Source organism: Mobula hypostoma, chromosome 10, assembly GCF_963921235.1.
Source record: "Mobula hypostoma chromosome 10, sMobHyp1.1, whole genome shotgun sequence".
NCBI classification, from domain to species: Eukaryota; Metazoa; Chordata; class Chondrichthyes; order Myliobatiformes; family Myliobatidae; genus Mobula; species Mobula hypostoma.
The window spans coordinates 96,465,809-96,493,712 of NC_086106.1; the positions used below are offsets into that span (position 1 = coordinate 96,465,809).

General features: G+C 40.7%; 1 protein-coding gene across 1 annotated transcript in view; it reads right to left on the bottom strand.

Annotated features, from left to right (window-relative positions):
- zc3h12b (zinc finger CCCH-type containing 12B) overlaps positions 1–11,296 on the bottom strand; it is a 118,614-nt gene extending 107,318 nt beyond the window's left edge. Inside the window, exon 1 of the mRNA XM_063061409.1 lies at positions 10,923–11,296. Within this exon, the coding sequence (XP_062917479.1) occupies positions 10,923–11,093 (171 nt within the window). The 5' untranslated portion in view covers positions 11,094–11,296. The remainder of the gene's footprint in view (positions 1–10,922) is intronic.
- Positions 11,297–27,904: the final 16,608 nt, after the last annotated feature.

A 27,904-nucleotide genomic window follows, 5' to 3' on the forward strand; every position in this document is an offset into this window, starting at 1 on the left:
GAGGTTCATGAGGATGATTCCAGGAATGAGGGGATAACATATAAGGAGCGTTTGGCAACTTTGGGCCTGCACTTACTGGAATTTAGAAGAATGCTTAGAGATCTCATTGAAACCTGCTGAAGGACTGGATAAGGTGGATGTGGAGAGGATGTTTCCTATAGTGGCGGTATCCAGAACTAGAGGGCAGAGTCTCAAATTTGAGGGGCAACTTTTTAAGAACAGAAGGAAGGAGGAATTTTTTTAGCCAAAGAGTGGTGAATCTGTGGGAAGTTCTGCTACAGACTGCAAGTCTTTGGTTACATTTATGGTGGAAGTTGATAGTTTCCTGATTAGTCAGGGCATCAAAGGATATAGCAAGAAGACAAATGTACAGGGTTGAATGGGATCCGGGATCAGCCATGATGAAATGGTGGAGTGGACTTGATGGGCTGAATGGCCTGATACTGCTCCTATGTCTTAAGGTCTTGTGGTCTAACCTGCTGAGTTCCTCCAGCATTTTGCTAGAACCTGGAGCATCAATCTCTTCTGATTTCATTTTATGACCAACTTTGCTTTAACTTCAGTTATCTATTGAACTCAGCCTTTAATACAGTTCTATTATAGTTGAAATTATAGACCTCATCCGCATTTCCCACTTTATGGCAGGTCGTTCATTTTGAAAATTATGTGGATTCTCTCAAAAAGAGTCAATATATGCAAAGCAATCACAGCATGAACTCAAATGATATATTGTTTTATTTCAACCAGTTAATCTGGGTTCAGTTACCTTACAACCCTCTGAAATTACTGTCTAATATATGGGAGGCCATTCTGTCAAGTTGGAGTTTCTATAATTGCCATTTGAGTCAGATGACAAGAGATTTCTTTCTGCAGATGTTTACAAAACCTTGCAATTGTCTGTCCCCAGAAGGCTGTGGATGGTCAGTGAATGAATATATTCCAAGTCTGAGTGACGTAGATCTCAAGATGGAAAATAGCAATCTAGATAGAAAAATGAGCTTGAGGATAAGACATGGTGATATTAAATGATAAGGTAGGCACGTGATTGACCACTTATTATTTTTGTTTATTCTCTCTCTTTTTTTAATGTTAACTGAGAGTCCAATTTCTCAAAGGCTATTATTGCCCAAATGTTCTTCTCCTTAGCCCCCACACTTTAATCATATCAACTGAACAATAATAGTTTTGAATTTTGTCTTTTGGTAATTGTATTGCTGATACTCTTATTTGTTCTCCACCTATAGTAGGGGTTTCCAACTTTTTTGCCATGGACCCTTACCATTAACTGAGGGGTCCATGAACCGTGTGTTGGGAACCCCTGACTAAGAGGCACCATCTTTCTCCCTTTTCAAAGCACTCCCCTGGTCTATCTCCAAGTTATGGTACATTGGAAATCTTTAGTTTGTTGTTAACTAATTGCTCATTGTCTATTTGTCTCAGAATGTAATGCATCTGTCATCTGGCTTCTTCTTACTCAGCTATCAAGCCACTCTGGCACTCTCATAAATGATATTGTCTGCATGTAATTCGGATACTCCAGTGTACAACACAGTAGAATATACCATCTTTTTCCTTCTGTACTCCTCCAGTTTTAACTAATTCTTATTTCTAAACTGGCCACAATTTTGGTATATACCTGATTATACTTCTACTCCAGCATAAAGGTAGCGACTAAAGATTGCAGCACCAGCGGTGAGGACCTAGCAGGTATGGTCAAGGCAGGCAGAGGAGTGCCTGCAATACAGCTTTGTGTCAGTGGACTGGACAAGATTCAGGGATTCATTTTTGAATCTGAATTATTACGCCACAGTTGTCACCGACTTCAAGATCTGTGTGAATAAGCGTGTGTCTTCAAGAACACACTGGGTATGCCCAAACTAAAAGGCATGGATGAACCAGGAGATTCGTAGTTTGCAGAGAGCTAGATCTGTGTCATTCAAGACCAGTGATGCCACAGATCTATACAAGAAGTCCAGGTATGACTTATAGAATGCTCTTTTAAGAGTGAAAAAACAATTCCAATTGAACATGGAGATGAAATCAGTTGCACATCAGCTCTGGCAGGGTTTGCAGTCCATTACTTCCTACCAGGTGAAACCCAACATAATAAATGGCTGTAATGATTCACTCCCGGGTGAACTTGCCTTTTATGCACGCTTGAAAAGGGAGAATAAAACTACACGTGCAGATTCCTGCAGCATCTGATGACCCTGTGATGTCTGTCTTGGAGGGAGATGTCAGAACATCTTTCAAGAGGGTGAAACCTCGTAAAGCATCATGCCCTGATGATGTACATTGTAGGGCATTGAAAACCTGTGCCTACCAACTGATGGTAGTGTTCAAGGACACTTTCAATCTCACACTGCTGCATTCAGAGGTTCCCTCCTGCTTCAAAAGGAGGACAATCATACCAGTGTCCAAGAAGAACAGGGTAGCTGCCTCAATGAGGAAGTTCAGAATCAGAATCAGAATCAGGTTTATTATCACATGTGACGTGAAATTTGTTAACTTAGCACCAGCAGATCAATGCGATACAAAATCTAGCAGAGAGAGAAAAATAAATAATAAAACATAATAATAAATAAACAAGTAAATCAATTACATATATTCAATAGATTTTTTAAAATGTGCAAAAACAGAAATACTATATATTAAAAAAAAGTGAGGTAGTGTCCAAAGCTTCAATGTCCATTAGGAATCGGATGGCAGAGGGGAAGAAGCTGTTCCTGAATCGCTGAGTGTGTGCCTTCAGGCTTCTGTATCTCCTGCCTGATGGTAACAGTGAGAAAAGGGCATGCCCTGAGTGCTGGAGGTCCTTAATAATGGACGCTGCCTTTCTGAGGCACCGCTCCCCAAAGATGCCCTGGGTACTTTGTAGGCTAGTGCCCAAGATGGAGCTTGGGACTCACATCTATTGTGACGAAGTGTACTGCAACTTTGGTCATGGCCAGAATCAACTCCTGCCAAATCAAGGACCTGGACTCGTCACAATAGGTCTACAGCAGATGCAATCCCACTGGCTCTCCATTTGGCCTTGGATCACCTGAACAATAGCAATATCCATTCAGACTACTGTTTATTGATTGCAGCTCAACATTCAACAAAATCATACACTCAGGTTCGAAAAAACAAGCTCCAAAACCTGGGCCTCTGTATCTCCGTCTGTAAATGGGATCATTGACTTGACTTCCTCACTGGGAGACACACAGTCAGTGTAATGGGAAATAACATCTCCTCCTCACTGAGGATCAACACTAGCACACCTCAAGAATGTGTGCCTAACTCTCTGCTATACTGTCTCCACACCCATGCCTGCATGGCTAGACACAGCACAAAATTTGGCAATGACAACTATTGACAGAATTTCAGATGGTGACAAGGTGGTGTACAGGAGCGTGATAGATCAGCTGGTTGAATGGTGTCATAACAACAATCTTGCACTCAATATCAGTAAAACTACTCACCATGGGCAACATCCTGTCCATATCCACCCTATCTAGTCCTTTCAATATTCGGTGGGTTTCAATGAGTTCCCCTGCATTCTCCTAAACTCCAGTGAGTACAGGCCCAAAGCTGCCAAACACTCCTCATATGTTATCCCTTTCATTCCCGGAACCAACCTCGTGAATCTCCTCTGGACTCTCTCTAATAACAACACATTCTTTCTGAGATAAGGGGCCCAAAACTGTAGACAAAACCCCAAGTGCAGCCTGACTGGTGTCTTATAAAGCCTCAGTGTTATCACTTTGCTTTTACATTCTATTCCCCTTGAAATAAATGCCAACATTGCATTTGCCTTCTTTACCACAGACTCAACCTGTAAATTAACCTTCTGGGAGTCTTGCACGAGGACTCCCAAATCCCTCTGCACCTCTGATGTTTGAACCTTTTCCCCATATAGATAATAGTCCACACTACTGTTCCTTTTACTAAAAAGCATTATCATACATTTCCCTGGACTGTATTCCATCTGCCATAAATCTTCCAATTTGTCTCAGTCCTGCTGCGATCATATTGCTTCTTCAGCACTACCTACCCCTCCACCTTTGTATCATCCGCAAACTTTACCACGAAGCCATCAATTCCATTATCCAAATCATTGACAAACAACGTGAAGAGTAGCTGTCCCAATACTGACCCGAGGAACAACTCTAGTCACTGGCAGCCAACCACAAAAGGCCCCCCTTATTCCCACTCACACCCTCCTACCAGTCAGCCATTCCTCTATTTGTGCCAGTATCTTTCCTGTAACACCACGGGATTTTATCTTGTTAAGCAATCTCATGTGAGGACCTTATCAAATGTCTTCTGAAAATCAAGTAAATGACATCCACTGCCTCTCCTTTGTCCACCCGGCTTGTTACTCCCTCGAAGACTTCTAACAGATTTGTCAGGCAAGATTTTCCTTTACAGAAACCATGTTGACTTTGACTTATTTTATAGTCTCCAAGTACCCCGAAATCTCATTGTTAATAATGGACTCCAACACTTTCCCAACCACTGAGATTAGGCTAACTGACTTATAATTTCCTCTGTTTTGTCTTCCTCCCTTCTTAAAGAGTGGAGTGACATTTACAATTTTCCAGTCCTCCGGGACCATGCCAGAATCAACCTCTCAGGATTCTGGGATGTAGTCCATCTGGTTGGCTGCCAGTGACTCATCAGTGACCTTTGAGTTTGCCTAGCACTTCTTCCTTCGTAATAGCAATGGCACTCACTCCTGCTCCCAAACACTCACAGACCTCTGGCACACTGCTGATGTCTTCCAGCATTGTTGAGCAGCATTCTTGTGGGAGAGGAACCATCGACATTTCGGGTCTAAACTCTGCATCAGGTTTCGACCAAAAATGCTGACAATTCCTCTCCCTTACACAATTGATGCTCGAGCTGCAGCGTTCTTTCTGCACTGTTGCAACAATAAAATAATCCTAGGTTGTTTATCATATGAAACTAGAAAACATACAGCTTAAGAAATCTAAACAGATCGTATGAATGGTTGTCAATTAACATGGAATGAAATATAATAAGCCAATCCATAACCAATAAAAATCTGTAACTAATTAGGAAAGAAACATCAGGCACTCTTGTGAGGGTATAACAGATGGTGTACTTTGACTTCATTTTACCAAGGAAGGGAAAATTCTATTGTAGTGAGGCCAAGAAAAGATAGTGTTACAAACATATTTGACTACATGCAGAAATTTAGCATTCTAGAATAATGAGGCAGAAATCACTGAAAGTTATATTAATTTTCCAAAATTTAGGGGGAAAAACTTGTGTTACAGAATGAACATAGAAGAAGACTGGTTGGGGAAGGAACAAGTAAGGAAATTATAAGCCATTTAAACGTACTCAGTTGTGGGTGAAACTTTTCTATCGGAAATGAAATGAGCCTGCACGCACTGAATGAGATAGCTTCCAGAAATAGTTAAAAGAAATTTCATGCTTGAATGACTTTTTTCTTAAACTGAGGGGAATTTTGGGATACATGCAGAAGCTGACCGCTGAGGTACAACACAAGCCACTTGGAAAGAAAAGAAGGAAAATGTGTAATGGCATGTCCTATATCTACACCAAAGCCCTAGATAAATATGTACACTAAAGGAATAAAATCAAAATATCCAGACAAAACTCAATGAACTGAGTATGACAAACTGATATAGGATGCAGGAAACTGCAATAACACAAGGGCAGATTTACTGAAAAGGTGACAGCTAGTTAAATGCAGAATTTAAACCAGTCCACTTAGAAATGCATAAATATCAAGACGACCAAATGGGTTAACCTGTGCCACTTCATTCCATGAAGGCAGCATACCAAGTAACTGCTGCAACATTTTAATATGCAGTTATTGCTAACCATGTTGTCACAGGCTTGTCACAAGTGGGCCTAAATTTGAGAGTGACTATCACCAGTTATTGTTGGCCTGTATGATGTAAACACCAGTCTATACTCACCTGCAGGCATTCTGAAACTGGTTTCAATCTTGAAATTTTTCAATAGTGACTCTACACCAGGTTGTATGATTCCTCACAGTCTGACAATGCTCAAGGTGAAGAGGCAGAGATGACCAAGGGGCCAGGAGATCCTCTACCTAGAACCTCTAAAATCAGTCGGAGTAGATAGTGTTGGAAGACAATATAATCTAGAGCACCTGAATGAAACATCACAGTAACGCTAAAGACCTCACATTCAGTGGTCAAGCTCGCAAACGTAGCACATCAGCAATTAATCAAAATAACTGCATCACACAATTTCCGGTTATTTAACAATAAACAACACATCACCAAAAACATCATAGGACACTAATGACACACTTTTCATAATGCATGGGAGGAGTTGATTTATAAGGTTCATGGCCACAATGACATTGACAGGCACTGACAAAGTAGTCCGAACCCTACGAGATATTGGAATTGTGACCAAAGAAAGTGAAATACTTCAGTAAGCTGTCCCGACTAAATTTTTCACATATCTCACATACAGTTTCTTTGTGAAGTTCAGGTATGAAAACATCTGCACAAGGACCCATCACAATGAGGTCTTCTGCGGACAGCCATGGTTTTGCTCTTCTTTCAGCATTTTGTAATGACATTTGTGCATTCTGCTCATTCTTCCTGACTTGATATGGTTGCAACAGAATTACGACAAATGTCCCTATGCCTCGGTGCAACTGATTTGTACAAAACTCAAACTCATGGTAAAGTCTTTCAGCATTTTTAAAGACCTTGGTAACTAAAAGCAACTCCAGAACAAGTCTCAATGGTGTGTCGTGGGAGATGGAAGATCTCTGGCCGTGTGCCCAGAGACCAGAGTTCTTTGAGCACAGAGTTCAGAAAAAGCGACACAATGGACTTTCAACATCCTAAATCAGCGAGTTGTTTGTTATGTCTCCCCTCTCATGGTGAGACGGACACACCTCTTTTTCCCTTGTTATTCCCTGTGGCATGTCGAATTACCGGGTGAACGAGTAGCTTTTGGGGTACCACAATCTGTATCTTTATTGATACTTTGCTGCATGCTTGAGCGCTAGGTGGGGCCGCCAATGCATTTTCTTTGCTGGTGGGGGAGAAAGAAAAAAAAAATCACTGCTTTGCTTGGGGGGGGGAGCTGGGGGTGGGCTTTGGGGTCCTAGCATTTAACTGTCATTCGTTCTTTGTGGCACTTTTTTTCATGGATGGTTGTGAAGGAAAAGAATTTCAGGATGTATGTTGTATACATTTGACATAACATGTACCTTCCAAAAGTGCTCTGGAATTGCAGCACCTGCTCAGGTACTGCCACATGTCAGCAACGATCACGAAATAGTGATTGTGTGAGGACTCTTCCTGCTTCTGACCACAGTGCAGAATTAAAGAGACCTTTAGGCAGAGCATCTCACGATACTCAATCACACATCAGGTGGAAATCTTGCTAAAATTGTTCAATTATTTGTGCAATAACAGGAGCCTTGGGTAGAGATAGAAAATTAAAATAATTCTTTTCATGTAGGTAATAAAAGGAAATATTGTTAAATTTGTAAAAGGCAATGGCTACATCTTAAACATTACACAGAACTTTAACACACCTTTTTGAAAGAATGCTTTCAAAAATGCCACAAAAGGAGCAACATTTTTACTACAGGATTAACTGGTCTGGCTGCAGCACTGGAATCAAGATGACTAAAGGGGTTCTGAAAATGACTTTAAACGTTCAAATCCACAAAACGCCTACATGAAAAATACATGATTTTTTTAAAGAACTTGAATGCCTTGGTGACAGCTCACCAATTAAGAACATAGGGGAATTTGGTACTGCAATTGCTTATCTGATTTCAGATCCCAGTCTTTCAATAAAGATCTGTTTTGACTGTTGGCCTGTAGGAGTTCTAAATGAAATGTGCTAAGAATTGTGTCAATAGAATTCTAGAAGCATGGGCCCAAAACACAAAACTGCCTTTAACCAACAGGAAAATAGTTCACCCCCCACCCCAAAAAAATCTACTGCAGTCAATAAAAATATCACATTGATAAAGTAATAGGTGATCTTCCAAGAACTACAGTGTAATGTAAATTAACTACAGTGAGTGTGTTGCAAATGAGACAAATTCATCAATATGACTATACAGAATGAAATAACCAAGACTAAAGAGCTAATACAAAATAAAGTTTAGAATTTATTGATTAATGATAAGAAACACGAAGACTCGTTTGTTCTACAGATTTCAAATAAATGAATGAAAGATGTTTTAAAAACAGTGATAATGTTTACAAAGTGGACAGAGCAACAGGCAATAAGTTATTCGAACATCATACAGACTACATTAATTGATGTTAATAATAACTACTAGGCATTTTGGAGGTCAATGACTTTTACTTAATATTCTAATATGAAAACATGTAACAAATATTTGTGATTTTTCTTAACTTGCAGTAAAAAAGATTTGTAAACCCTTCCACAATTCAAAATAAGCTTTTTTACATATTTTTCCAAACTGTCTGTTATCATTTTATTTATTACAAGGAAACACATTATTAAACAAATTATTTCCACATTATAAGCAAAAATTCAAAATATTTATTCTTAATGTTTTTTTAGAAGCATGTACTTAAATAGATGCTGAGTGACCACTTTATTAGGTACCTCCTGGACCTAATAAAGTGGCTACTGAATGTAGGTTCGTGGTCTTCTGCTGTTGTAGCCCATCCACTTCAAAGTTCAACATGGGCATTTAGAGTTGCTCTTCTGATACCATTGTTGTGAGGCATGGTTATCTGAGTTACTGTCACCATCAACCAGTCTAGCCATTCTCTTCTGACTTCTCTCATTAACAAGGCATTCCCCCCCCCCCACAGAAATGCTGTTCACTGGATGTTTTTTGGTTTCTTCTACCATTCTCTGCAAACTCTATAAACTGTTGTGCATAAAAATCCCAGATCAGCAGTTTCTGAGATATTCAAACCATCCCGTACGGCACCAACAACCATTCCACTGTAAAATTCACTTAGATCACATTCCTTCCTCATTGTTGTTCCATTTGAACAACTGAACCTCTTGACTATGTCTGCATGCTTTTGTGCACGGAGTTGCCCCACATGATCAGCCGATTTGCACTAACAAGCATGTTTACAGGTGCACCTAATAAAGTGGCCACTGAGTACATGTTCCAATAATATAATCTTGTTACACAGCCCACAACGCAGCAAGCCAAAGTTAGATGGGGTAATTTCCAGCAAACTTCTGACCTCATTATTACAAAATAACTATTACTTATTTTGAAGAATTTAGTTGCTTAATAAACCAAAATTATCTTAAGAAACATGCTTAATAAAAATTAACAAGATGTTATTAAAACCATTGTTCAGAGGTTAACTCTTCTAAAATTGAAGATGTGTTACCACTGTCCTGAAAAGAATGGTAGTACAGGTACTGTCATTTTAGAAATAAATGCATTTATAATCTGGAGGATTTAACAGTCTTAATCATTTCTATTCTGACAATTTATAGCATAATTATTGACCATAGAACTTATGGTTTACTGTGGAGTCTCCAACTCATGTTACAGCACAACTTAAATCACAATCATTAATAGGTTTTCCCTATTATCTCCTATTTTATAAATCAATTTGATAAGCAAATCCCTAGGATGGGCTTTTTCAAAAGAAAAAGAATGCTAATAAGATAGCTTCATCTTTTATTTAAGAATATTGAGCATTCTAATTGTTTCATGCAAAATAATGAGAAATGGAAAAACTCCTACTCTAAAGTAAAGTGTTAGTAGGAACTACACTTGAGGTCAATATGTGCAATCATCCATTTAAATCGTAAACAAACACCTTTAATGTTTTTCAAACATACTTTTTAAAATCAAAAGGAAAAGTAAATACCATTAGTACCTAGGTCATACAAACTGCTTACAAGACTGAATAAGTTAATTACTCAGAGTTTAGAAAAATAGTAAATCATTATGCTTGAGAGTTAAACTGTTAAAAATACTATCAGTGATATCAACAGAAATTGCACAATGTGTTCAGGATAACAATGGAATTTTGCCTCACTGATAAATAATCTTTTACTTCATGCCATTTCATTATCAAAAATACTAATTATTAAAAGAGAATATCACAAAATTACAACAGTACATTCCGATTGATTAAGACATAATACCCAATTCAATAAAAACTGTCATAATGTGTTTCCTAACTGAAGCACGGAAAACAACATTGAACACATCAGGCCACAAATCACTTCAACTCAAGGCCTCAAAAACAAACCCCAAACCTTTCAATTTGTAAGAACATCTTTCTTTCCATATAAAGATAAAGTTGAAAATAGTCATTATCTATTTCCAAGTTTCACAATTTTCACATTTTGTCTTCTGATATAACAACTTATGAACAGTAATAAATATAAAAATCAAAGTCAACTTTTACAGAATTTTTAAAACTACTTAACTATAAGGCAGATTGATTAAACATCATAAAATTATCTATAAATCAGAAGTGATCAAGTCATTTAATGGTGAGTAAATCCACGTTGATATATAACAGTAATTAAATGTAAAACAGATTTATTTTTGAAGCACAGATTTAAATTAATTTCAAAGATAGGAACAAGATACAAAATCAACCATTTCATAACGAACTGTTTATTTATCTCGACCCTTAAAGCACTCCCCTTTCACCAAATACACTGCCATTGCCTTCAGCTCAAGTACAAAGCCAAAAATCTAGCAAAAGCCACTAACAGGGGCCTGGATGATTTATGGAGCACATAAGGCCCAGCCGGTGCTACTTGTGCGTCTCATAGCAACAAGTGCAGTTTCATATCTCTCTACCTCCCCTCACGCACATCAAAGCCTTCATGCCATTTCAATCCATAAATGAAGAGATTAAATGATTTGGGAAGCTGTAGATGTGGTGGGGCTTTGCAGGGAGACTCACCTTTGCTTTCCTGGGCCCCTCCTGTGCCTCTGCTGCCTGCTCTATGTGGACCCATCTGCTGCTCTCTGCCGCAGGCCCGACGCTCACTCTTACTCTGAACAGCCTCTCTATGTGAGGGATGAGATTCTCCAGCCTGGCGCTGCTACTCAACGGGATCACGAAATCCAGCATTATCCCCTTCACACCTCGATCGCGCAACCGGAGGGCTTTTCTGTCCACAAGATGACAGCTCAAAAAAAATAGAATCCCCACCGATCCGGCTTCAAACCTCCTGCTCGTTTTCCCTTTGCCCACTTATAGCTACAGCAGGAAACGGCGGATCCTCTGCCACTGCCTCCTCCTCTTCCCCTCGCTGCTACCTCGCTTGTTCATGATCCTGCGGCTCTTTCTCTCTGCCTTTTTTTTTGCCTTGTGTGGATTTCAATAACTCGATACTTCCCTCTACAGGTTCAAAATTTGCCTATTTGTTTACAACCCCATGCATTGACTTGCTCATTTTGCTTGGTTATTGGCCAGCTAACATTCGTGGATTAAATTTAAACCTCTCTAGAAACACGCCAAAACATTTATTTCAGTAATAAACCGCATTGAAATTTATAAGTAATATATCAAAACATGATTATATCTATTCACTTGAATATCATGTTATGGTTTTACATTATACTGCTTAGCGATTGTTCTTATAAATCCCTTTCACTTACAAATTCAATCCCCACATTACCAAAGCCAAAAAAAAAATCAGCTGCTGGAGAAACTCAGAGGGGTCAGGCAGCATCTGTGAAGGCAAAGGGAGAGTAGACATTTCAGGTTGATGCAGGATCTCCACTAGACACATTAACTCCTCCTCCATAGATGCTGCCTGACCCACTGTGTTCCTCCAGAAGCCTGATTTTTGGTTCAAACCCCAGTATCTGCAGTCTCATGTTCCCACAATGCCAACTATCAAAATCGCAAAATCTTAATAATCAATTTTGATTGATACATAGATATTAGTAATAAAACATTGAAATGGCAGCATTTTATAAATTGGATCAACAACTGCCAGTACCTCATTGTGCCTCTCACAGATATTTCAAAGAACATCACAACAATAAAATATTTTGAATTTCAGTGGAGCTGTAATCATTGACAAATGTGACCATCACACAAGCTAGTATTCAGCCAATATAAAGAAACAGCTACACGTGGAATTTATCCACTTCATCGAGACTGTGCTGATCAAAACTTATGCTCCAGAAAAGGCTGACCTTCAAATCAAGCTGTTGCTGTACAACTTGCAGCACTGGCTTCTTTCTGAGAAAAAAAATTGTGCAGATTTGTCCTCTCCACAAATGCAATGACCAAGCCAATCCAACCAGTGATTCTCCCAGCAAACTACTCTTACATTATAATATAAGCAAAAGATTTGCATTTAAATAGCATTCTTCACATCTCTGTAGATATGCCAGCTTGTTTTACAAACAACGAAAACAGAAGTGGCTCTCAATGACAGAACATTGAGGCACTTTCATGACTGGAATAATTGGATAAGCCCATGATTGAATGGCGGAGCAGACTCGATGGGCCGAATGGCCTACTTCTGCTCCTATATTTTATGGTCTTATAAACTCCCACAATCTCCGATGACCCTGTGATTTCAGTCCTTGAAAGACCACATGAGAGCATCCTTCAAGAGAGCGAAAAGAAAAAGCGTCTGGACAAAATGGTGTACCTGGCCGAGTACTGAAGACCTGTGCTAATCAACAGATGGAGGTGTTTACTGACATCTTTAACCTCTCTCTTCAGCAGTCTGAGGTACCCAGCTGCTTCAAGTAGGCTTCAGTTAAACCAATAACCAAGAAGAATGTGCCTCACTGAGAACACGTGCATCCACTGTGATGAGATGCTTTGAGAGGTTGGTCATGAAGCATATCAAAGCTTGCCTGAGGGGTGCCTAGGATCTGCTCCAATTTGCCTACCATCATAACAGGTCAACAACAATACCACTACACTCAACCCTGGAACATCTGGACAGTGAAAATGCATACTTCAGGATACTCTTCATTGACTAGAACTTAGCATTCAACATTATCCCCTCAAAACAAATCAATAAGCTCCAAGACCTATGCTTCAATACCTCCCTGTGCAACTGGATCCTCAATGTCTGCACTTGCAGACCCCAATCAGTATGGACTGGGAACAACATCTTCTCCACAATCACCATCAGCACAGGTACACCACAAGGCCATGTGCCTCCCCAAACTAGATGCCTTGGGTAAATAGCTCAGTGTGTGTGGCTCTCAGCGCAAGGGATAAAACCTTTGCCTCCGGAGACCAATAGGAGCTCAAGAGATGCCACTATGGTTTATGTAGAGACATCAAGGTGGCATAACGGCAACACAGGGACAAAATCCAATCACAGCTCTGTGACAATGACACACGTAGCGTATGGCAAGGACTGTACAACGTTGCAGACTTTGAGAGGAAATGCAGCAGTACAGCCAACATTGCCGCCTCGTTCCCAGATGAGCTGAATGTTTTTTTTTTAATGCGTCATTCAAGGTTGATAGGACTGAACCCCCGAGGAGAGCAGCTGATGAGACCTGCACCTCGGTCATCTCTGATCTGAGGTATGTAGAACATTCCATCGTGTCAACAGCCACTAGGCAGCGGGGCCGGACAGCATCCCAGGGTGGGTCCTCAACAGCTGGCTGGTGTGCTTATGGACATTTTTAATCTCTCACTCTCCCAGTGTGCAGTGTCCTCCTGTTTCAAATCATCCATCGTTGTCCCTTTACCTAAGAAAACCAAGGTAGCATGCCTGAATGATTGGCATCCTGTCGCACTCACCTCAATTATAAGCAAATGCTTTGAGAGGCTGGTTAAAGACTACATCTGCAGCATGCTACCACCCACACTGGACCCTCTGCAATTCATCTACAGCACTACACACCAGGACTACAGTTCAGCATTCAACAACATAATTCCCTCCAGACTTGACAGGAAGCTCAGAGACCTTGGCCAGCACCCCACCTTGTGCAGCCGGATCCTAGACTTCCTATCAGATCAATGACAGGTGGCAAGGATCAGCTCGCTCACCTCTTCCCCTCTGACGCTCAACACAGGTGCCCCCCTGGGCTGTGTTCTGCATCCCCTTCTCTACTCCCTTTACAACCATGACTGTGCTGCCAGACACAGCTCCAATCTACAGATCAAATATGCAGATGACTGCTTTGATCGGCCTTATTTCTAGCGGTAATGAGACAGCCTACAGAGGGAAATTGACCCTCTGACAGTGATGCCAGGATAACAACATCTCCCTCAGTGTCCAAAAAACAGAAGAGCCGATTATGGATTACAGGACGAATTGAGACAGGCTTGGCCCAGTCAACATCAATGGGACTGCAGTTGTGAGGGTGAGTAGTTTCCAAGTTTCTTGGGATGCACATTACTGATGATCTCACCTGGACTGTACACACCAGCTTTGTGGCAAAAGAAAGCAGAACAGCATTTCTTCTACCTCAGTTAACTAAAGAAGGGCCCCCAAATCCTCAACACCTTCTACAGGGGCACCATTGAGAGCTTCCTTACTGGCCGTATCACCACCTGTTACGGGAACTGCACCAACCTCGATCGCTGGGCACTGCAGAAAGTGGTACAGACAGTGCAGCACATCTGTGGATGTGAACTTCCCTCCATTAAGCACATTTACAGCAGCAGGTGCACAAAGGGGACACTAGTCACCCCAACCATAAACTGGGTTAGCTACTTCCGTATGGCAAAAGCAACTGCAGCATTAAAGCCAGGACCAACAGGCTATGGGACAGCTTCTTTCTACAAGCCATTAGATTTTAAATTCACATGTCTGTACATTGCAATGGAGTCATAATGCAAATATTTTTATTCCCTCATGTTGTGGGATGGATGTAAGATTTAAATGAATTTTATTCAATCAGGAAAGAATTAAAGGAGCCTTGGGGCCCCACACCACCACGTTCAGAACTAGTCATTACTCTTCAACCATCGTGGATAACCTCACTCACCTCAACTCTGAAATGATTCTACAACCTGTGATCTCACTTTCAAGGACTCATTATTTACTTACGTATGTATTATTATCATCATTATGTAGTTGCTTAGATTTTCTTCTTTTGTCTGTTGTTTGTCAGTCTTTGAGCATAGTTTTTCCATTGATTCTATTGGATTTCAATGCTTACAATGAATGCCTGCAAGAAAGTGAATCTCAGGGTAGTATATGGTGACCTTGATAATAAAATCACTTTGAATTTTTTGTTGTGCGGGCATAGAATAACAATCACATTCCAGCTAAATAAATAAAAACAGTTGTTTTGGCAGCAATTGAGAGAAAGTATTAGAGTAAATGTCTCAGGCCCATAACCTTACATCAGAATTGGTAGAAAAATGATAAAGGTAAAATACATTGAATGGTGGGGAGGATCAAAAAGAAATGGGGAAGAGCAATCAAATAAAGAATTAAATAATAAAAGGTAAAAGTATTTAAGCTGATAAGGGTGTGATGTTGATACAAGAAAACATAAGAAATAGGACAAGGAATAGATTCTATTATCCTAATCCCCCTGGTGCTATATTCCCTACATAGGCCCATCAATAAAATTGTTATCTTTGGTCAGAGCTAAATGGCTTAGGACACATGCTCCATTTAATGAAACTGATCCTCATTAAACCAATTTTAATTTCAATTATAAATGGAGTACAATATGCAACGATGATTCCATAGATCTATTTAGCACGTGTCTGAAAACAAACTCTACCTATATTTTTCAAAATATCACACTGCAAGTTTTGTAAAGACCCTGTACATTACACTTTCTTGTATAGGTTAGTGATATACAATTACTAAATAGTAATTAAATATGAATTCATTATTACTGATTATATTGATGTTTGAGAGTGGTGGCATTGTGCAGCTTGGCTACTACACATCCTTCGTTACAAAACTGACACCATTCATTATCTTCAGCCACAAAGATACATAGGATATGTGGCCCAAAAATGGATTACAGGAAAAATTAGAGGTAATATTAAACCCAAAGAAAAGGTCTATCGAGTTGACAGAAAAAAATAGCTAACTTGATGTTTAGAAGTATTGGAATTCACCAATGGAGTATGAGAGTAAACGGTACAGGAACATAGAATCAAACCTTTAAGAACTTCTATAGGCACATAAAAAGGAAAAGGGCACACAAGGACAAATATGGATCCCTTACAGCTGTGTACATACATCTATTGATGCTTCTGGACTCATCTTCAGTGATGTTCCTGGAATCATCGGGTGTTTCGGGTCTTTCGATGTCATACAACCTCCTCCAGGTGACCCAGCCGGGGCTGATCAGACCCCAGCTTGTGTCCAGATGGCTAGCTACTTATGACTCCATGGCTCCCCTCAAACAGAGATGGAAGAATTTATAGTGGTGAATAAGAAAATAGTGGAGGAATTAAACAATAATTTATATTAGTCTTCATTGAAGAAGCTCAACATAAAAATTACCAGAGAACAATAGGTCCAGTACAAATAAGGGAAAAATAGCTGGAGAACCATAGGTCCAGTACAAATAAGGGAAAAATAGCAAAAAAAATTAATAACAGTAAAAAAAATACCACTGGGCAAGTTAATTGTCCAAAAAAATTTTAAATCCCAAGTGCATCTCAGAGGAAACGATGAAGATAATTGATGCTCCAGTTATCATTTTGCAAAATCCTATAGATCCTGGAAACTATCCCAGAAGTTATTTTTAAAAAGTAGGAACTGAGAAAAGAGGGAATGACTGACTTGTTTTTCTGACCAGTAATTTGTAAAATGGGAATCTTTAAAAATGATGTGATATCAAGGCACTTAGAAAATAATAATATCATTGAGCTGGATCGACATGGAATTATCAGAGGGAAATCATGTTTGAATAATTTTTTCATGTGTCTCACATTGTGTCAACTATAAATTAAACTAATTAGAATTTCTGAGGGTGGGATAAAATCACTGGAGTTTGGTGCATTTGGATTTTTGGAAAGTTTTTAATAAGACGTTACTGAATAAAGTTAGAGCATATCCGTGATGCCCATAATGGAGAGAAAACAGTGTAGGAATAGATAGTTCATTCTTGGGTTGCACACCGTGATCAGTATGGTACTGTGAGAATTAGTGCATACTCCTCAACTAGTCATAGTCCATAATAACGATTTGGGTGAATAATACAAATAATATTTCCAAGTTTTTGACAGCACAAAATAAAATGGGAATATGGGTAATGATGAGAACACAAAGAGGCTGCGATAGCATGGACGTAAATTGAATGATGTGGTAGATGAAGCATAAGTTGGGAAAATGCAAGGTTATCCACTTTGGTAGAGAAAACAAAAAAAGTGAATATTTGTCATGGTGAGAGATTAGGAAATGCTGATTTTTAAAATGACGGGGTATTCTTGCACACGTGTTGCTGAAAGCTAACAAGTAGGTGCAGCAGGCAATTAGGAAGGCAAATGCTATCTTGGCCTTTATTGGTAGATGGTTTGAACAGAAGAATAAAGACGTTTCACTGCAACACACACAAAATGCTGAAGGAACTCAGCAGGCCGGGCAGCATCCAAGGAAAGGAGTGGAGTCGATGTTTCGGGCCGAAACCCTTCATCAGGGCTGGAGAAAAGCGCTGAGGAGTAGATTTGAAGGGGGGGGGCGAAGGAGCACCAGAGGGAGGCAATGGGTAGGCAAGGAGATAGCATGAGAGAGGGATAAGGGGATGGGAAATGGTGAGGGGGGGGCGGTGGAGGCATTATGGAAGTTTGAGAAATCGATGTTCATGCCATCAAGTTGGAGGCTACCCAAATGGAATACAAGGTGTTGTTCCTCCAACCTGAGTGTGGCCTTATCCCGACATTGGAGGAGGCCATGGATGAACATATCGGAATGGGAATGGGAAGTGGAATTAAAATGGGTGGCCACTGGGAGATCCCGCTTGTTCTGCTGGACGGAGCATAGATGCTCGGAGAATCGGTCTCCCAATCTACGTCGGGTCTCACTGATATACAAGAGGCCACACCAGGAGCACCTCCCTCTGGCTCCTCCTCCCCCCCCCCGCCTTTCTTCCATGGCCTTCTGTCTCTTTCACTAATCAACTTCCTAGCTCATTGCTTCATCCCTCCCCCTCCAAGTTTCACCTATCACCTGCCGTTTCTCTCTCCCCTCCCCCCACCTTTCGAATCTACTCCTCAGCTTTTTATCTCCAGTCCTGCCGAAGGGTTTTGGCCCAAACATCAACTGTACTCCCCCCCCACCCCCCACAGATGTTGCCTGGTCTGCTGAGTTCCTCCAGCATTTTGTGCGTGTTGCTCGGATTTCCAGCATCTGCAGACCTTCTCTTGTTTGTGAAAGATGCTCCACTGCCTTAATGAAAATGCATATGCAGTACTTTGTACAATTTTGATGATCTTTCCTATTTCCTCCAGCATTGTGTGTGTGTTGATCCAAATTTCCAGCATCTGCAGTGTCTCGTGTCAATGGAAGGAAGGTTAGTTCGTGTGATGAACTGGGCTGCATTTAATACTCTCTGCAATTTCTTGTAGTTTTGGGTAGAGCAGTTGTATACCAATCTGCAATGCATCTGGGTAGGATGCTTTCTATGGTGCACCTACAAGAATTGCTAAGAGCCATTGGGAACATGCCAAATATCATTTACCTACTGAGGAAGTAGAATCTTTTACGTGTTTTTGTGGCCGTTGTGGTCCTGAAGCTTTCAGCCATTTCCACCTCAGGTATGGACAGGGGCATTCACTCCATTCTGCTTCCTGAAGTCAATGACCAGGTCTTTTGCTTTGCCGATGTTGAGAGAAAGGTTGTTATCTTAACCTATAACCATCCCATACTCCATCTTACCATTGTCTGACATCTGACCCACCATGGTGGTGTCATTTGCTAACTTGAAGATGGAGTTGGAACAGAACTTGGCCTCAGAGTGAGGGAGTCTAGTACCATGGGGATTAAGCTAATGGGAGCTATTCCTGGTCCCATTTCTTATGTTCTTTTCTTGTATCATTATCACACCCTTTTTAGCTTAAACAATTTACTTTTTATTATTTAATCTCTTTAATGTAACATAAAGCTGAATATGTAACAAGATATTCAATTTCCCTTCAACAAACCATATTCAAGTAAACATGCCTTTGCAATAACAGTCGATAACTAACTTCTCTATACTAAAGATTCAGTCTTTTGGGTGGCACTGTTTCTTTCAGAATAGCGCCTTTGGACCTGTGGAGTGGCATCAGGTTTGTCCAGTGTCCTGTCAAAGACAACTATCGCTGTTGTAGGTGTGACATTTCTGTTGGTGACATGATCACCACTGAGCGGCAAGCCTAGTGGCTGCATTGTGTCCGTCTTGTTGGATGCAGTCAACTCAGGTTTCTCCTTTGGTTGAGCATCCAGTATCTGATCCACATGCTATCTCTATGTCTGATCTCCAACATCCACTCTATACATCAGTGGTCCAGTTCTTGTAGCTATTCTACTGGGTGTCCACTTACCTTCTTGGTAATCATGTGCTAGGACTTCCTGTCAAACCTCAAAGCTCCTTGCTGCTTCACTTGGCAACTGGCTGAGCTGTTTATTCTGCACCCCACCGTAGACATTGTTTCAGGGCGCCTATGCAAGATTTCAGATCCCTGCTCATGAACAGCATTGCAGGTGTCTAATGTGTCGTCACTTTAGCAGAGTTCCAATACACAAAAAGGAAGTTGTCCACCTTGTGTTGTAGCGAAATGTCCTCCTTGTCTATCACTTTAATAGACTCCTTGAAAGTTTGGATAAACCTTTCACCTAACCCGTTCAGTGTTGGGTGGTGAGGAGATGACTTGAAATGTCTGATGCCATTTTCCTTCATGAATAGTTTGAACTCTTCTGACATGTATTGTGTTCTGTTGTCACTCACAATTTGTTCTGGTAAGCCATTTCTGGTGAAAATAGTCCTCAAAGTGGAGACTGTCTTTTCTGATATGGTTGACTTCGTTGGTATGACCTCTGGCCACTTCGAATAAGTATCCACAGCAATCAGAAACATGGAGTCCATGATTGGTCGAGTAAAGTCAGCATGCGCACTTTGCCATGGTGAAAACAGCCACACCCATAGGTGTAACAGTGCCTGCAGGGGTGCATTTTGAACTTTGTGGCATCCCAAAAAGCTTTTGATCAAGTATTCTAACTGTTAACCTTTTCCTGATCATCGCACATAGACCTGGGCAAGACTCTGCTTCTTTATTGTACCCAGGTGTCCTTCATGCAGATTCTCTAACACTCTGGTGCACAGTTTAGAGTGAACCACAGCACGCGATCCACACATCAGCCTTCTTTGACATACAGATAGTTGGTCTTGTCTCACTGGGAACTTTAGAAACATAGGATTACCATGAGCTGCCCATTCTTGCATGATGATGTCATAAACTTTTGACAATGTTGGGTTATTCCCTGTTTCTCTTTGCATTACAGAATTAGTTACTGGCAGCTGGTCCACCAGTGCCGTGTGGAACACCTCAACTGGGTCACAGAATGAAGAATTCTTCAGCTGTCAACAGTGGAAGACGTGACAAGCTGTCAGCTTTGCTGTGTTGTTTGAATAGAATAGAATAGAATAGTACAGCACAGTACAGGCCCTTCAGCCCACAATGTTGTGCTGACCCTCAAACCCTGCCTCCCATATAAGCCCCCACTTTAAATTCCTCCATATACCTGTCTAGTAGTCTCTTAAACTTCACTAGTGTATCTGCCTCCACCGCTGACTCAGGCAGTGCATTCCACGCACCAACCACTCTCTGAGTAAAAAACCTTCCTCTAATATCCCCCTTGAACTTCCCACCCCTTACCCATGTCCTCTTGTATTGAGCAGTGGTGCCCTGGGGAAGAGGCGCTGGCTATCCACTCTATCTATTCCTCTTATTATCTTGTACACCTCTATCATGTCTCTTCTCATCCTCCTTCTCCAAAGAGCAAAGCCCTAGCTCCCTTAATCTCTGATCATAGTGCATACTCTCTAAACCAGGCAGCATCCTGGTAAGTCTCCTCTGCACCCTTTCCAATGCTTCCACATCCTTCCTATAGTGAGGCGACCAGAACCAGACACAGTACTTCAAATGTGGCCTAACCAGAGTTTTATAGAGCTGCATCATTACATCGCGACTCTTAAACTCTATCCCTCGACTTATGAAAGCTAACAACCCATAAGCTTTCTTAACTACCCTATCCACCTGTGAGGTAACTTTCAGGGATCTGTGGACATGTACCCCCAAATCCCTCTGCTCCTCCACACTACCAAGTATCCTGCCATTTACTTTGTACTCTGCCTCGGAGTTTGTCCTTCTAAAGTGTATCACCTCACACTTCTCCGGGTTGAACTCCATCTGCCACTTCTCAGACCACTTCTGCATCCTATCAATGTCTCTTTGCAATCTTTGACAATCCTCTACACTATCTACAACACCGCCAACCTTTGTGTCATCTGCGAACTTGCCAACCCACCCTTCTACTCCCACATCCAAGTCGTTAATAAAAATCACGAAAAGTAGAGGTCCCAGAACAGATCCTTGTGGGACACCACTAGTCACAGCCCTCCAATCTGAATGTACTCCCTCCACCACCACCCTCTGCCTTCTGCAGGCAAGCCAATTCTGAATCCACCTGGCCAAACTTCCCTGGATCCCATGCCTTCTGACTTTCTGAATAAGCCTACTGTGTGGAACCTTGTCAAATGCCTTACTAAAATCCATATAGATCACATCCACTGCGCTACCCTCACCTATATGCCTGGTCACCTCCTCAAAGAACTCTATCAGGCTTGTTAGACACGATCTGCCCTTCACAAAGCCATGCTGACTGTCCCTGATCAGACCATGATTCTCTAAATGCCCATAAATTCTATCTCTAAGAATCTTTTCCAACAGCTTTCCCACCACAGACGTAAGGCTCACTGGTCTATAATTACCCGGACTATCCCTACTACCTTTTTTGAACAAGGGGACAACATTCACCTCCCTCCAATCCTCCGGTACCATTCCCATGGACAACGAGGACATGAAGATCCTAGCCAGAGGCTCAGCAATCTCTTCCCTCGCCTCCTGGAGCAGCCTGGGGAATATTCCGTCAGGCCCCGTGGACTTATCCATCCTAATGTATTTTAACAACTCCAACACTTCCTCTCCTTTAATATCAACATGCTCCAGAACATCAACCTCACTCATATTGTCCTCACCATCATCAAGTTCCCTCTCATTGGTGAATACCGAAGAGAAGTATTCATTGAGGACCTTGCTCACTTCCACAACCTCCAGGCACATCTTCCCACGTTTATCTCTAATCGGTCCTACTTTCACTCCTGTCATCCTTTTTTTCTTCACATAAGTGAAGAATGCCTTGGGGTTTTCCTTTACCCTACTCGCCAAGACCTTCTCATGCCCCCTTCTTGCTCTTCTCAGCCCCTTCTTAACCTCGTTTTTTGCTTCCCTATATTCCTCAATAGACCCATCTGATCCTTGCTTCCTAAACCTCATGTATGCTGCCTTCTTCCACCTGACTAGATTTTCCACCTCACTTGTCACCCATGGTTCCTTCACCCTACCATTCTTTATCTTCCTCACTGGGACAAATTTATCCCTAACATCCTGCAAGAAATCTCTAAACATCGACCACATGTCCATAGTACATTTCCCTGCAAAAACATCATCCCAATTCACACCCGCAAGTTCTAGCCTTATAGCCTCATAATTTGCCCTTCCCCAATTAAAAATTTTCCTGTCCTCTCTGATTCTATCCTTTTCCATGATAATGCTAAAGGCCAGGGAGCGGTTGTCACTGTCCCCCAGATGCTCACCCACTGAGAGATCTGTGACCTGACCCAGTTCATTACCTATGAATTCTATGTCATAAGAGTCAGCTCCTAGGAAAAGATCCAAATGTTGCAGCCAGGTAGCAGACATCACTGGGATTTCCTTCCTGGAATTGAAAATGGACAAAAGGGACTGGTGGTCTGTCACTAGAATAAATTCCCCATACTAGACCAAGGGTCTCTTAGTCGATTGAGCATAATTGTGTTCTGTGCTCACTTGCCAGTGATCTTGAAGCAAATGCAATTGAATGTTCAGATCCATCTTGCATAGTGTGTGACAAAAATGGCACCAGTGCCATTAGGGGAGCATATCGCATGCTAGTCTGATGGGCAGAAATGGATCATAATGGGAGAGCAGTTCATCTGATGTTACTAGTTTCTTTGTTTCTTTGATTGCTTTTTCATTTCATATCTTTCTGACTACTCCCACTTTGCTCCTGTCTGCTGCAGTGCAATTCAATGTGTGCAGAACTGTAGCAACGTTTGGGAGAAACTGGTGGTAATAGTTTACAAAGCCCAAGTATGACTTGAATTGTGACACATTTTCCATTTTGGGTGTCTGCAGTACTGTTTCAATCTTCTCTTGTGACTTATGCAAGCCATTCTTGTCAATGATATGTCCACAATAAGAGACTTCATTCTTGAAAAACTCATGTTGGTCTTTCTTTGCACGTAGAAGATAGTCATTCAGCCTGAAGATAGTTATCAAGCTTCTGGATGTTCTCATCATTCTTGCCAGTCACAATGATGTCATTAAAGTAACATTGTGTTCCTGGAATATCTTGGAGCACTTGGTCCATTGTTCCTTGCCAAATTACTGGAGCTGATGCGATGCCAAAGGTGAGATGATTATACTGGAACAGTCCCTTGAGATTGTTGATTGTGAGGAACTTCCTACTTGACTCCTCAATCTCCATTTGCAGAGAGTCTTGTGACAAGTGAGTCTTTGAAAACCTCTCCCCGTCTGACAAAAATGCAAAAAAAATCTTCTATTCTCGGCAGTGGATACCGCACAGTACGTAACACAGGGCTGATGTTTTACCTTGAAGTTCTGGCACATGCGAAAAGCTCCAGCCCTCCCTTTGTTGATTTCTGGGACAATGGGCATGACCCAATCACTTTACTCAACCTTGGAGAGAATGCCAGACACCTGAAAGCTCTGAAGTTCAGCGTCCACTTTAGGATGTAGTGCGTAAGGCACTGGACAAGATTTATGGAATCTTGGCATTGCTGCTTCATCCAGTTCAATTCTGGCCTTCATGCTTTTTGAGTTCACTAATGCCCTTCTCAAACACCTTCTCATAAGCATTAAGCAGCTGTGGCAGTCTCTGATTAGTGCTGCCATTTGAGCTGCAACTGCCTGTTGATGATACATCGAGAGCTTTGATTGTGTGCCAGTCTAGTTGGATTTTTCTCAACCATTCACGTCTGAAAAGTGTCAGTCCGCTTTTTAAACACAAAGCTCTAACTGGTGTGTTTGGCCTTTGTACGTCACGTTCACTTTCAGTTTGCATTTGGGAGATACTTTTTTGCCTGCGCAGGTCTTTAGCATCATTGAGGTCTTTTCTAAAGGTAGATTAGAAAACAATCTGTTGCAGTCAGCCTCTGAAATTATAGACAACGCTGACCCTGTATCCAGGCTCCATTTTCAGTTTTACATCAGTCACATCTGTTGTGATCCATGCGATTATGTGATCTTCTTTAATAATGCTGTATAGTTCTAGGCATGACAGCTCACTTTTGCCAGGCTCTTGTGATGTCAGATTCAATCACTTTACACATTTGTTTAGTTGTGTGTTTGAAACTTTTTACTGTGTGGTTTTTGTCGGTGGTTGTGCTTTTTATCTGACGTGCACACTCTTTCTATGTGGCCTTGCCTGTAACACTTTCTGCAGACTTTTTTCTTTGAACCAACATTCATTTGCATCATGGGAGGATTTGCCACACTGATAACATTTTTGGCTTATTGCACCAGTCAGGGACATTATGTGTTTCACATTCGTTTTTTTTCTGTAGTTCTGTCACATCCTTTGCTGCAGTCTCTAACAATATTGCAATAGTCAATGCCCATTCTAAGGTTAGGTCTTTTTCTGCCAGTTGTCTTGTTTGAGTGCTTTGATTATGCATGCCACATACAAGCCTGTCCCTTAATGCATCAGAAAGTTCATCTCTAAAGTCACAGTATTGGGAAAGTTTACATAGTTCCGCAATGTATTCAGAAATTCTTTCATCCTTTGACTGGTTCCTTTTGTAAAATCTAAAATCTGTGATATTACTAATGGTTTTGGGCTCAAGTGATTTTGCAAAACTACAACAACTTTGTCAAATGTCTTTCTTGCAGCCTTTTCGGGGTTACCAAGTTGTGTAAGAGACTGTATGTTCTAGCACCCATTAAGCTAAGAAGTGTTGAGACTCTCTTTACTTTGTCAGCATTACAATACAGTTCAACCCTCTCAATGTATGATTCCCAGTCCTCATCAGCAATAGCAAGTTCGTCAACTTTCCTGACTAGGGAAATGACTACATATCAAATAAATAAAGGCACGCATTCGGAGGTGAAGTTAAGGCGTATATTCACTTTGCCGAAAGAGCAACAAATCAATGCACATGCATAAGTTATCAGTCAATAATTAGTGCTAAGGGGAGTCATTGCACTAAAAGAAATAGATCCATACATTACAAAAACAAATCAATAAGCTCCAAGACCTAGGCCTCAATGCATCTTTGTGAAACTGAATCCTTGGTTTCCTCACTTGCAGGCCCTAGTCAGTTCAGATTGGAAACAAATTCTCCTCCACAGTAACCATCAGCACAGGTGCATCACAAGAATGCATGCTTAGCCCCTGCTCAACTTGCTTTTTACTTATGACTGTGAGGCTAAGTACAGCTTCAATGCCATTTTTAGGTTTGCTGATGACACCACTTAGTGTGATTTTTCATTGATTCTGTTGTGTTTCTTTGCGTCTGCTGTGAACGCCCACACGAAAATGAATCGCAGGGTAGTATATGGTGACATATATGTGCTTTGACAAGAAATTTACTTTGAGCTGTGGACTTTGACATTGACTTCACATTCTACAGTCTTGTAGATTCATAAGTGAACGAAAACTACAAAAGAACAAAGCTCTGGAGCACATAATGTGAGATTTCAAAGCACCAACAGATATTTTCTGTAAAAGATTGTGTCTGGGGATCCTGCTGTTCTAGCCACCAGCGCCCCATCAATTTGCTTCACATTGTTTGATATCAAGAAGGAAATATTTGCATTAGATATAGCTAAGGGTACTGTACAGTGCTGGCAACATCCCAGTGACAATCCTCAAAATATTTTCACCAGAACTAAGTGTTCCAAATCATTGCTAATAACGTCAAGAAATATTTAACACAGTCCCCTAAGGGGATTCCAGTGAATCTATAACACTGGCATTGACACAGATCTATGGAGGTTTCTCAAGAGTTTAATCAGACATCGGAGGATCTAAGTAGTTTGGATAACATTTCAAAAGAAAATTAATCACTGCAATATACCAGGAAATGTGCCATCAATTCAAGAATGTCTAGAAATGTGGGTCAACAATACAGCATCTAAAAGCAAGTTCGGATAAATTTTGAAACCACTTATGACTAATAGTACATAAATGAGGAAGAATTCACATCTGTTTTCAAGGAGAGAAAAATAAATTACTAAATTTGGGATAACTTTCCACGCTGATATACACAAACACTATGGCTGTCACCCTACTGGTTATGATCATATATTATATTCCACTGAAAACAGGCATTGCCTGATCATTCAGGGCCTGATAACAGTTTGGAAAATCTTGCTACTAAATAGGCCATTGCTGTGCACAGCTGGTTCCAGGTTTATTTCACCCAAATTTCCCAAGTCCGCCTATGGCAAAGCCAGCTACTGTAAAAGGGGCTGCTGAACGTGCCGCTCAGAACCACATTCCTTTTAACAAGTTCACTTTAATGCAGAGCCTAAAGGACCCCATTCATTACCAGCATGGTATTTCTGCAGGTCACTTGGCAAGTTGGATGTATTCCTGAAGGATTTATATGATGTTCTAGCTCAAAACCACCATTTACCAACATCTATTTTCACCATCTCAAATATTTGTGTAATAAACTAAAATTCTCAAGAAGTAAAAATTGTACAATAGTATTCCTTTCAAGTTTATAATCACTCCTTTAGGGTTTACTCATAACACTGCCCAGAATACAAATCTTTTGAAACTGGAGATTCCAAGAAAATCCTGTAGATTGTCAAACTCATTCTCAGGCTGCATCAGTAATGCCTCATCCTACCCCACCCCCATCCCCTGCCTGGTTGTACTCCGTAGAATAGAGTTATATTTTCTGCAAATGACTCATTGGCCTTGTGGCATATTCTCTTTGAGATTTCAGTATGCCCTGGTTATTAAAATAATGCCTGAAGCCCAAATTCAAGCAAACCTCATCTCCAAATTATACCACGCAAACTCACTGTCCTTCACACATAAGCAGGCAGACTTATCTTTTTTAAATCAAAATTTACCCCAATCTATTCATTATATAAACTAGCTACCTTATTAGGTATCCAAAGGAATATAATATTAAAATATCTCACCAATTTACAACTGAAAAATTTATAATTGGTAGCCTAGTTAGTGCTAAATTACTGTGTAAACAACAAAATCTTTTAACTGTTAATCATCTAATGTGTTAACTTTATCTGCTAATTAATTGCAGATATATTATACCGGTCCTATTAATTATGATTCTGAAATGAATAATTATTAGTGCTTGACTCATTACCTGGCTTCTTGATAACTTGGGTTTATTATTTTCTAGGTTTTGCAAATAGTGCTGGCAAATTGTTGATGTCAGACATTCTCATAAGAACATGTTAAATTGATTTAATAATTTGAATGTAAATTGTCTAGTTATTGCAGTGAGTTTCAAACAATAGCCTAGGTTTCTGGATTTCAGTTTGGTAACGTAACCAGTAATCTACCATAGTTTAGCTGATGTTACATATTTGATAATCCCTGCTGAGTTCCTGGAACTGATGACTTCCAACAGAATCAGTAAGAAAAAAAATTGGGAATAGCTTAGCAAAGT